Source organism: Coenobita brevimanus, chromosome 46, assembly GCF_032717465.1.
Source record: "Coenobita brevimanus isolate Jiangsu-jjx chromosome 46, ASM3271746v2, whole genome shotgun sequence".
NCBI lineage: Eukaryota > Metazoa > Arthropoda > Malacostraca > Decapoda > Coenobitidae > Coenobita > Coenobita brevimanus.
In genome coordinates, this window is record NC_136999.1 from 31,830,774 (window position 1) to 31,843,884 (window position 13,111).

The following is a 13,111-nucleotide window of genomic DNA, read 5'->3' on the forward strand; positions in this document are numbered from 1 at the left end:
GAGAGTAAGAAGAGAGTGGATGAGGAATTTGGAAGGAATCTGAGTGTAAAGTGGAGGGACTGTAAGAAAATGTTCTGGAGAGAGATGAAAAGAGTAAGACACGGTGGAAGTGAAGTTAGCAGGGGAGTGTGAGATAAAAATGGTAGATTACTAGTGGAGAAGGGAGAAAAAGTGAGCAGATGGAGAGAACACTTTAAGGAATTGTTGAACGTAGAGGATGGAAGTAATGCGAGTATAAGTGGCTGGGGAATGGCTGGGAGAAGGAGGGAGGTGAGAAGACAGGAAGAAATCAGTAGGATAGAAGTTGTGGAAGCAATGAAGAAAGTTAAATCGGGGAAAGCCCCAGGAATTGATGGAGTGTGTGGTGAAATGCTGAAGCATGGGGGAGAGATAGTAGTAGAATGGATGTGGAAGATGTGCAGATTGGCCTGGGAGGAAGGTAGAGACCCGGAGGATTGGAAGTCAGGTATAATTATTCCCTTGTACAAAGGAAAAGGGGAAAAAGAAGTGTGTGGTAATCATAGGGGCATTTGTCTTCTTAGTATAATAGGAAAAGTGTATGGTAGGATAGTTTTTGGCAGAGTTAGAGAAAGAACAGAGAAATTAGTTGGAGAAGAACAGGGAGGCTTTAGGAAGGGAAGAGGTTGTGTAGATCAGATATTCATTCTTAGATCATTAGTGGAAAAGTTTCTAGAGAAGGGAGAGAAGTTGTATGCGGCTTTCATGGATTTGGAGAAAGCATATGACAGGGTGGATAGACAAGGATTGTGGAAAGTGCTAAGAATATATGGAGTAGATGGGATGTTGTTGAATGCTGTGAAGAGTATGTATGATGGTGCGAAGGCTACAGTGCGTGTGGATGGTGAACTATGTGAATTTTTCTCTTTGAAAGTTGGTTTGAAACAGGGATGTGTCATGTCTCCATGGTTGTTCAATTTGTACATGGATGGGGTAATAAAAGAGGTACAAGGTAGGGTAGTGGATGTTGGAGCGGAACTGGTGAGAGAGGGTGGTGTTTGGAAACTGCCTGTACTGTTGTTTGCAGATGATACTGTGTTGTTAAGTGAAGATGAAGGGGAGCTGCAAGGCTTGGTGGATGAGTTTGGGAGAGTGTGTAAGAAACGGAATCTAAAGGTGAATGTAGGGAAGAGTAAAGCGATGGTCTTTGAGAGAGGTGAAGTTAGTTAATGTACAGCTAGGTTGGACGGTGAGGAATTGGAAAATTTGAGTATGTTTAAGTACTTGGGTAGTGTGATGAGTAAGGATGGAGGTTTGGAGGGTGAAGTGCTTGAAAGGGTACAGCAGGGAAGAAAGATTGCTTGTTCTTTGAAAGCAGCGATAAGAAACAGGGAAGTGAGCATGGAAGTGAAAAAGTTACTACATGACAGTATTGTGATACCAACTCTAACGTACGGAAGTGAAGCTTGGACATTGTTGGAAGGACACAAGTCAAGAGTGAGAGCAGTGGAAATGAGTTATTTACGAGGAGCCTGTGGAGTCACGTGGAGAGACAGGCTGACGAATGAGGATATAAAGGAGCATTGTGGTGTTGATGTGGATGTGATAGGAAGCGTTATGAGGAACACACTGAGGTGGTTTGGCCATGTGGAGAGGATGGAGAGTGAAAGACTGACGAAGAGAGTGTATGTGAGTGAGGTGGAGGGGGGAAGAGGGAGGGGGAGGCCGAGGATGAGATGGAGGGATGGGGTGGAGAGGTATATGAGAGAGGGGGGTGTGAGTTGGGAGCAGGGCAGTGAAATGGCGGAGGACAGGGCGACTTGGAGGCGATTTGTTTGAGGCCACCCCAAACGGGATTGAGGCGTCTGGCAATAGATAGATAGATAGATATAATAAGTGTATTCGACTTAGGTATTAAATATGACATAGCTAAGCTTGTTGTGTAAAGGAGAACATATTCCATATGGATGCAAAGTTGGTTTCAAAGTAAACAATAAGGAGAGCGCAGAGTGCAACATCCGTGCCACACAATTTGTCATGATCGTAGCTTTTGAATATATCGTGTAACCTTTATCTTTGAGTGAGTAATGTAAAATCCAGTTACTGAATGTATGGACCCTCAGCCATTCGACGAATATTGGTACGATTTTGATAAGAGATATCTAGCCTGACCTTATTTATGATACTTACCTTAATTGTTGTCATCGAAATACAATCACTTCTTCCTCCCAGGATCTGTCCAAATCGAGTAGGTAGCTGAGACAAAGGACCGAAATATAGGCATTACCTCTGTCCAACGGTTCTAAAATATTATTCACTTCATCCTATGCTCATCCTCAACTTTATTACCACATTCGGTCTATATCTGGTACAAAAAAAAAAAAAAGTAAATAAATTAAATGACCAGGCACCTGAGATATGACCTAGTTCGGCCATAATTCAACAATGTATTATTTTATTCAGTAGGATATCCATACTATTGCCACAAACGGAAATACTGACAGAGAGGCCAAAAATAACTAAGAAAATGCCCCATTGCGTAACACACACGGATGTAACAACACACCAAATAACATTTGCCCTATTATCCCAATACCTGATACAACGGTCAAAACATCTTTTTAAAAACAAGTAGTAGGCATGTCTTGCGAAATGGGTGGGTATGGCATGACTCCATGGAATGGGTTGTCTCTCCCATTGACGGACACTTTACAATTATCTTGATATTTTTGAAGGGAAATTTCTGCCTTCTCTCCTTGCGCAGGACTACCCTTTTCCCAGGCGGATATTATTTGCCCATGACAAATGCCCTGTGCACACATCCCACATCTCCTAGAGATAGTTTGACGAACATCCCAACCTGGAACTACTGGACATGACGAGTCGGGGTTGTGATATGAGCCCCATCGAAAACCTGTGGGACAACATGGTATACACATGGGAAGAGGAGGAACGAAGGACACAGCAGGCTGTGATTGTTGCAAATGATGTGTGGACTAAACATTACATACATACCGGTAAATGGTTTATAGCTATATGCTATATTCGTAAACAAGGTGTCTACAGCAGGCTTAGAAAACACTGAATTTGACTTGTTAGACAACTCTCATAATTACTGTTTCTGCTACACGGTCATCTTCAAATGCAGTTAGGCTGCATGTAAAATATATTTTTTAGGCTAAAGTATTGTCATTAATTATAACTTATCTATGCAGATACCTTAACAACATATCAGTACTAGTGAAGAAGAGGGTGAATATCAATAAAAAGCATTGTCATATATGAATGGCACACGAACACTGTTATCCATCTGTGGTGTACGAATGTTATACAGTATTAACAAACATGGTGGGAAGATCAGTAGAATTTTTACGTCTTTTAATAAAAAATAAATTGCCTCACATACTGTTGGTACGGTGTCAAGTGGTTATACGTAGCCTAGATAAATTTATTCTACTACTATTTTTGTAAACGATGGGATAGAATTAACATGAGCGATATAATCATCAGAATTATGAGGGTGATATCGAAATTTCACCCCCCAATCCCCCCAAGAAGAGAACCAATGAAAGGTCGGTGTTGAAACCTGCAAATGAAATGAGAGGAGGAGACGAGAAAACTTGGTAGGGAAATGAGTATCATCTGTTTACTAGGACTGAATGGGGGAGGCGGTGGCAAAAGTCGATGGGTCTGTTGTTCCAGTGGACGCGGGTTTGCATCTTGGTTGAGGCAGGGAGCAGAGTATGAATTTCGTTAAAAAACAGACTTTAATGATTTACCACAAGACCTACTGACATCTCATAAAGACACCCAAACTAATACTAATACACCAGCACCAAACATCCTAAAATGGATGGTGGGTGTTAGTGGCGAAATGATGTCATATGGAAGTAAATGGTTTATAGAATGACTACTGGGCCTCAGGGAATGGGCTCTTGACCCTATGTTCTGAGTCACACACACACACACACACACACACACACACACACACACACACAAAATAGGAGAGCCCTTCTGCTTGCAGTGGTCCGCTATAGGCTGCTCCTGCTGCTCTTGATGATAATGGCCCATTTGGCCTGGAGACAAGATTAGCCAGTATGCCTTTGTATGTGTTATACAGGATCAATTGTAATCCAGATGTATAGAACAATAGACTACTTATCATAATCAGGAACATATAAGCGACATCTATGCTGGTTTCCTTTTATACAGCCGAAAACTTTAGCTCTTGAGAAAATTCGATCCCCAGCACGAGAATGAAGGCTAAATCGCCAACATCCGTTCTAGACTATAGAAATATCAGTCTCATGTCAACTGGGGTGCATTGGACAGGCCTCTTTTGGAAATCGCGCCACTCAGCTATGAGTCACGGAGATGTGGAGCGTAAGTGGGAGACTGTCTTTACCGTGTGTAGATGATTAGCCTCTTTTCAGTGGGACACAGCTGCGACAGATTACGAAAAGCAAGAGCCATACACAGTCTAGATCGATCTGATGAAGCAGCATTGCCAGTATACATTGTTTTTACAGTTATGCTGTTGCACATTTGAGACATGAATGAAATATATGGTTGAACTGCCATCATAACCAGTATATTATAATTATTGCAGAATGAATATATGTCATTCAAATACACCAGTACGACAAGAACCTCCCCTTCTTATGGAAACAAGGTCTTTTTTTTCTCATTCATTTAACCATATCACTACAAACTTTGGCTGAAATCTCATCGCATTCAGTGTATTATATTTAAATTATTATGCATATAAGCTAATACATATCAGAGAGACAGCGACTTGCAGGTTAGTGGCTTCCACACTATCCTCGCCTGCCCCAAGAGCGCCCTGTGACACTACGAACTGGCGACACATGGTTCGGGTAAGATCTTTTGTGAGGTGGCGCGCGCGCGCGCTCGAGAGAGAGAGAGAGAGAGAGAGAGAGAGAGAGAGAGAGAGAGAGACTGTCAATATGAATGGCTTTTCAACCACAAAAAGGTCATCTAGGCAGATAACCACTGTGGGTTTAAGAAGTAAGGAGGTCAGACTCTATGACCTCCACCTCCGTTAGTCAAAAGGAAATGTTTAGAGGGGGAAGGGGAGAGTGAGAGAGGAAGGGGGTTCGAGAGAGGGAGTGGGGGAGAGAAGATGGGAGTGAGTTTCCGGCAATGAAAGAGTTGGCAGAATGAGAAGAGAGGATTATGTTTTATGAGGACACTAGAAGCCAGTAACCATATCTTCGTATGATTTATTTATTTTACAGACAGAAAATGCCAGTATAGCCTACAGTTTATGGAAACAATTTGATTTTTGTATCAAATAAATAAATGAAGAGTGTACTCCACCATCTGGCAAGGCAAGACAAGAGCAATTTTAAGGTGTGTGAGCACCAGTCTATGAAACGGAAATCTATTTATGTCATTTTGTTATCATTGCAGTTGAAGTTTATCTATCAACGAAATGAGCTATGACAATAATGAATAAAATTCATACCCATGGTCATTTTTACCAGAGTCTTCTAATATTTGATTCGCAGCTACGTTTCAGTGATGGGCAACCCATTCATTCATCCTTGACAACAAATGTGTGAATACGTCACGGACTGCAGGCGTACCAACTGCCTGACCCATGCCACACTCATATACTGTGCAAGGTTCATATGTCGCCAATAGTATCTGTAGCAATTTTCGTTATCGTACGTTTTGTACGACAATTTTACGATTCCTTAAAAACTGAGAGAGAGAGAGAGAGAGAGAGAGAGAGAGAGAGAGAGAACGCCTGAGTATCAGATTAATCTCTTTTTGATATTCACTGGTATCATATCAAGCTCCTTGGAAAGGAATGAAAATGGGTATAAGCCAAAAGGAGGCAACGTTCGTACTCGTGATTAAATAATAAAGCATAAAATCATCACAGCAAGTCATATTCTGCTTTGCGCTGGAGGGTTCCCCAGTACATTATTTTAATGATATACTGTTTGTGCATGCTGGGGGAAGGGTAAGAAATAAGAATCTAAGGATAAAAGCCAGCAAAGATGTTTTCCTCTAATAAATAAAGAATATTTTAAAGCCTAATTCACGAGTAGTATATTTTGCGGATTCATAGATGCAATAATATATGCTAGCGATGTAAATTACATCGATACTAGAAAGACTTGTTTAGCATAGAAGCCAATAACAAGGTGAAAAGTGCAAAGATGTGCTCCGAAGCCTCCCAGTCCACCTAGAATATGACATTTATTCTACGTTTCAAATTGCCAGACTTATAGCACTGCCAGTGCCAGTATTTCAATCTCAAAAAAAAAATAATAATTAGGTTGATAAATAACAGAGTAAACAAGAAACATACGAAATGAAACAATACAATTTTACCTTTTTTTTTTTTTTTTAAACCAGAAAACCACCCTTCTCCATACGGTATGAATATAGATAGACAGATAGATATACTATACATTGGAGTTGTCTTAGTTGTTGGAGGAGTCTGACTGTGACTTAGGAGTGATGACTGAGGAGGTTGAGCCGAGGAATATAGGTGGACTGGTGTGTCAACTTGTCAACTGCGAGCTGTGAAGTGTAGTAATTTAGTTAATTTATATACGACAGTGAAGGAGTAACCCTTGTTTTGTAGTAAAAACAGTCTAATATTCTAAAACTGAATTATTTTAATTTTTACCTTTACCTTTACCGAAGTGCCGGTCATGTGACGTCAGCGGCCATGGAACGCCATCATCCTCTATCCCCAGCTATCCTGATTAACTCCACATTGCTGATTCTTTCTTGTAAATCGCTTCTTATACAATTCATATACTTTAATCGTTGTATTCCTCTTGCTCTTCTTCCCTCTATTCTTCCAAGTAAACATTTTCAAGTTCTTTTACTCCTATAACATGTCCCCAAAATTCCATCTATCTTTTCCTTTTAGTCTTCATCATTTCTCTTTCCACTCCTGCCCTTCTCAGAACTTCTTCATTTGTTACTTTTTCTATCCATGATATTCGCATCATTCTTCTCAAAAAATATATCTCAGCTGCTTCCAGTCTCATTTTCTTTACTGTCCACGCTTTGCACCCGTATAATAGCGTTGATCAGACAAAACATTTCAACACTCATATTTGTGTTCTCATATCCATAGTTATGGATAGTCCGAAAGCTCCTTTAGCAATACCAATTCTTCTTACAACCTGCTCACTTCCTCCGTCATCTGATATAACAGCACCCAAGTATTCAAAAATTCTCACCTGCTCAATATAGCTTCCGTGAATATTAAGTTGGATATTTATCGCTTCTCTCCGTTTGTTAGTACCATTGCCTTTGTTTTCCTGAGGTTAATCTTCATCCTTTTCTGTTGATATGCTTCCACCAATCTATCCACCAGTTCTTGCAATTTTTCTTCCGAATCCGCTACCAGTACCGTGTCATCACTATACCTTAAATTATTAATGTTCTTACCACCAACCTTGACCCCTTCCAATTCCTTCAATTCGTCTATTACAACTTTTCCGTATAAAGAAAACAAGTCTGGTATGAGAACACATCCCTGTCTTACTCCTCTTTTTATAGTCACCCACTCCGTCTTATCCTCTCCGACTCTAACAGCATTTTTTTTTTTTTCAGTACAGGTTTACAATGATTCTTATATCCTTATTATCTACCCCAACCATTCGCAACATTCTCACCATCTCTTCATGCCTCACGTTGTCAATGGCCTTTTCAATATCCACAAAACACAAGTATAAGCCCTTCTGTACTTCAAGAGATCTTTCTATCAACATTCGCAATGCAGAAATAGTATTTCTAGTGCCTTTGCTTCTTCGAAATCCATACTGCTCCTTTGCCACAAAGCTATTTATGTTTCGTCTTATTCTTTCCCCTATCACTCTTAACAATACTTTCCCCATTTGACTCATCACACTTGCTGTTCTATGCTTATCACATTCCAGTGCACCATTTCTCTTTGGTATGGCCACAAAGACACTTTCTCTCATTGGTTTTGGGATGTATCCCATTCATTACTTTAAACAATTTGCAAACTTCATAGTCACGTACTGTTAGTCAGAACAGAATAAATAAAGGTATAATTTCAGTACGTGAGTAACCAGAGATGATTTTTAATCCCTTGATTATGAAAAATATCATCCTAAACTTAATATAACCCTCTAATGGTATCCAGAATAAGATGAAGCTGATGCCGTGGTAATGAAGTTTGCGTTTTCGTTTTTGAATCTGTGGAACAGCACGTCAAGAATTTTGCAAATTTGCGGTTGTGGATTGCATTTTTGTGCAGATTTGTGTGTTTCTGAATTGAATTTTCATTTGCGGTGCCCACCTCTAGACAGTAGTAGTGGTAGTTGTGATAGTAGTATAGCTCTGTTGATTATGCTTCTGCCCACCTATGGTGGGGAAGGCACTGAGTGATTGGTCTATTCATGCACGCGTGTGCTGATGCTGTCCATAACACTTTTCTGGATCCAATATTTCCTTAAGCCGTTGATAGATTTCCACCGAACTTTTGGCAGCGATGCAGTATGAGGAGATAATGTACGGGTTAGTTCAGCTAGGTCAAGGGGTCAAAGGTCATGTTCATATAGGGTCTACTTAGTTTATCTTGTGGGTGTGATATCTCCTAAATCCCTCGACGAATTACAACTAAACTCTTGCCACTGATGCAGCATGAAGGAACAATGAACTGGGACAAGGGTCAAAGTCATACAGGATCAATTAAGTTTATCCTGACGATCATATGTCCGCAACATTAATGCGGCCACAATATTTCCTGAACCCATGACAGATTTCCATCAAACTTTTGTCAATGATGCACCATGAGGAGATGATGAACTGACTAGGAGAGCTAAGTCAGTGGGTCAAAGGTCAAGTTCACTTGGGGTCAACTTAGTGTATCATTGTAGATGCGATACCTCCTTACCTCTTAAACGGATTTCAGCCAAACTTTTGTCAGTGATACAGTATAAAGCAGCGATGAACTGATAAGGTCAGTAACGTCAAGGGGTCAAGGATCAAGATCATATGGGTGTGAGCGTAATATCTCCTGAATTCCTCAATGGATTTAGACGAAACTCTTTTCAATGATACATTATGAAGGGATGATGAACTGATTAGGTCAGCAAGGTCAAACGGCCAAGGTCAAGGGCATATGGAGTCGACTTAGTTTCTCTTTAGTCTCGTTTCAACCTACAGTGAAGCCTGTCATGAAGGATGTAAGGAGGGTCCTTGCGCAGGGATTGGCGGAGGCATACCAAGCGATGCTTTGCACTGACAGCTTGGGGCATGAGATCTCGGTCTTTCATTTGCTTTATTATTATTATTATTATTATTATTATTATTAATTATTATTATTATTATTATAATTATTATTATTATTATAATTATTATTATTATTTGCAGAGAGGAAAACAAGAGAAGTGCAAAAACTTCCCATGTCAATTGTATTTCTTCCCAATAAAAAATCAAAGTTGAGAGAGAGAGAGAGAGAGAGAGAGAGAGAGAGAGAGAGAGAGAGAGAGAGAGAGAGATTTGGTCGTATATATGTTCGTGAATTCCGGCTGAAATCCAGTTACCCAGAGGTTGGTGAGTGAATGAGTATGATTTGGAGGGAAGACAGACAGAGGACTGGATGACGTGGAGGAGATTTGTTAGTATTCACCCTTTATGGAAATAGGCAACTGGTATTTGATACAGACAGAAAGATAGATATAGATAGATATGCAGTGTCTGACAAACAACACACAGTCTTATAATTACCCAGAGGTTGGTGAGTGAGAGGACAGTAGTGACGGTGATGACCATGGGTGGATTGACACAGGCGGTGGTGTTGGCCAGGGAGTGCTTCAACCACTTATCAAATAAACCCGATTCCACCAACGCAAAGGCACTGTGGAGACAAAGGATATAAGTCGTAGGAGAGAGAGAGAGAGAGAGAGAGAGAGACAGACAGACAGACAGACAGACAGACAGACTTTGTGCACATCAATCAAGAAACTTGGTGTTAGAGTTACCAAGTAACATTGTGGTATTACCAAGGCCATCGGGTCTAACCGGATACTGAAGATCACATGACTTTTCGGCTACTTACATAAACAGTAATGACAAATACTGAAATAACACGTATATGCATAAAACATTTATATGATCATAATACGAGTAAGTGCATTAATATTCAAATGGCAATGTTTATTCATGTTGTCTAGATAAATCCCTAATTGTCAAGTATCATGTGCAAAGTATACAATCTATCTTCGACCGCAGTTCCTGTAATGTTGTTTGTTATTTACGTAATCGCATTATTCAACAAAGATTGTTTCAGTGTGATGTCCATAAATATCATAATACCCTTGATAGACTCCCTGGCATTTCAGAGATAATGTGATGGCAGATTTACCAACACAGTGCAGGAGGCTAAATAGTGCGTGAAATGTTTGGTACATGTTCATATTGTATCAACGGCTGTTAAATTTATGTGTGCGTGGTTATGTGGAAGTGTGCATGGAAAAGTTTGGAAGGAATGAGAGAGTGTTTTTGATTGGTGATATGAATGGTAAAGTTGGTAATGTGAAGGTGGATGGAATAATTGGTGAGTGGGGTGTGCCTGCTGAGATAGATGAGAATGGGAGTGCGTTAGTGGACATTTGTGCTGGGAGGGGGTTGGTGATAGCCAATACCCTCTTCAGGCATAAAATGATCCACAGGTATACATGGCGAGTGATGAGAAGGGTGGGTGGTGAACTGAATGAAAGGAAGGCAATGACTGATTATGTGTGTGTGGATGAAAGGATGCGAAGATGTGTAAAGGATGCAAGAGTGTATAGAGGTTGGGGGGTGGACTTTCTGACCACTACTTGGTGGTGGCCAGAATTAGGATGCAAGTGAGATGGAGGAATAGAAGAAGGGAAAGACGAGAGGAAGGAGTAGTTACAAGGAGAGTGGAAAGGTTACAAGAGGATGAGAAAAAGGCAGAGTATAAGAGAGAAGTGGAGGAACGATTGGGCAAATATGAATAGGAGCAGATGGGAGACGTGGAAGGTGTATGTAAGATATTTACAGAAGAAATATGTGCAGCATGTGATGTGGTGTGTGGAAGGAAGAGAAGACGGAGGGGGGTGCAAGGAACAGCGTGGTGGACTGAAGAGGTGAAACAGGCTGTGCCACAAAAGAAGAAAGCATACAATGAATGGGTGAGAAATAGGGGCGTGGAAGAAGTTGAGAGGCGGAAGAAAGAGTTATATGTGGAAAGGAAGAGAGAGGTGAAAAGATTAGTAAGAGAGAGTAAGAAGAGAGTGGATGAGGAATTTGGAAGGAATTTGAGTGTAAAGTGGAGGGACTGTAAGAAAATGTTCTGGAGAGAAGTGAAAAGAGTAAGACAGGGTGGAAGTGAAGTTAGCAGGGGAGTGTGAGATAAAAATGGTAGATTACTAGTGGAGAAGGGAGAAAAAGTGAGCAGATGGAGAGAACACTTTAAGGAATTGTTGAACGTAGAGGATGGAAGTAATGCGAGTATAAGTGGCTGGGGAATGGCTGGGAGAAGGAGGGAGGTGAGAAGACAGGAAGAAATCAGTAGGATAGAAGTTGTGGAAGCAATGAAGAAAGTTAAATCGGGGAAAGCCCCAGGAATTGATGGAGTGTGTGGTGAAATGCTGAAGCATGGGGGAGAGATAGTAGTAGAATGGATGTGGAAGATGTGCAGATTGGCCTGGGAGGAAGGTAGAGTCTCGGAGGATTGGAAGTCAGGTATAATTATTCCCTTGTACAAAGGAAAAGGGGAAAAAGAAGTGTGTGGTAATCATAGGGGCATTTGTCTTCTTAGTATAATAGGAAAAGTGTATGGTAGGATACTTATAGACAGAGTTAGAGAAAGAACAGAGAAATTAGTTTGAGAAGAACAGGGAGGCTTTAGGAAGGGAAGAGGTTGTGTAGATCAGATATTCATTCTTAGATCATTAGTGGAAAAGTTTCTAGAGAAGGGAAAGAAGTTGTATGCGGCTTTCATGGATTTGGAGAAAGCATATGACAGGGTGGATAGACAAGGATTGTGGAAAGTGTTAAGAATATATGGAGTAGATGGGAAGTTGTTGAATGCTGTAAAGAGTATTTACGATGGTGCGAAGGCTGCAGTGCGTGTGGATGGTGAACTAAGTGAATTTTTCTCTTTGAAAGTTGGTTTGAAACAGGGATGTGTCATGTCTCCATGGTTGTTCAATCTGTACATGGATGTGGTAATAAAAGAGGTACAAGGTAGGGTAGTGGATGTTGGAGTGGCCCTGGTGAGAGAGAATAGTGTTTGGAAACTCCCTGTACTGTTGTTTGCAGATGATACTGTGTTGTTGAGTGAAGACGAAGGGGAGCTGCAAGGCTTGGTGGATGAGTTTGAGAGAGTGTGTAAGAAACGGAACCTAAAGGTGAATGTAGGGAAGAGTAAAGTGATGGTCTTTGAGAGAGGTGAAGTTAATGTACAGCGAGGTTAGATGGTGAGGAATTGGAAAATGTGAGTACGTTTAAGTATTTGGGTAGTGTGATAAGTAAGGATGGAGGTTTGGAGGGTGAAGTGCGTGAAAGGGTACAGCAGGGAAGAAAGGTTGCTGGTTCCTTGAAAGCAGTGATAAGAAACAGGGAGGTGAGCATGGAAGTGAAAAAGTTACTACATGACAGTATTGTGATACCAACTCTAACGTACGGAAGTGAAGCTTGGACATTGTTGGAAGGACACAAGTCAAGAGTGAGGGCAGTGGAAATGAGTTATTTAAGAGGAGCCTGTGGAGTCACGTGGAGAGACAGGCTGACGAATGAGGATATAAAGGAGCGTTGTGGTGTGGATGTGGATGTGATAGGCAGCGTTATGAGGAACACACTGAGGTGGTTTGGCCATGTGGAGAGGATGGAGGGTGAAAGACTGACGAAGAGAGTGTATGTGAGTGAGGTGGAGGGGGGAAGAGGGAGGGGGAGGCCGAGGATGAGATGGAGGGATGGGGTGGAGAGGTATATGAGAGAGGGGGGTGTGAGTTGGGAGCAGGGCAGTGAAATGGCGGGGGACAGGGGGACTTGGAGGCGATTTGTTTGTGGCCACCCCAAACGGGATTGAGGCGTCTGGCAATAGATAGATAGATAGATAGGTTATATCCAGAATTATAAAGTCCTCCATACATTAATG

At 41.1% G+C, this 13,111-nt stretch overlaps 1 protein-coding gene across 1 annotated transcript in view; it reads right to left on the reverse strand.

Annotated features, from left to right (window-relative positions):
• LOC145398634 (uncharacterized) overlaps positions 1–13,111 on the reverse strand; it is a 49,188-nt gene that overhangs the window by 13,494 nt on the left and 22,583 nt on the right. Inside the window, exon 3 of the mRNA XM_080271442.1 lies at positions 9,712–9,841. Within this exon, the coding sequence (XP_080127568.1) occupies positions 9,712–9,841 (130 nt within the window). The remainder of the gene's footprint in view (positions 1–9,711; positions 9,842–13,111) is intronic.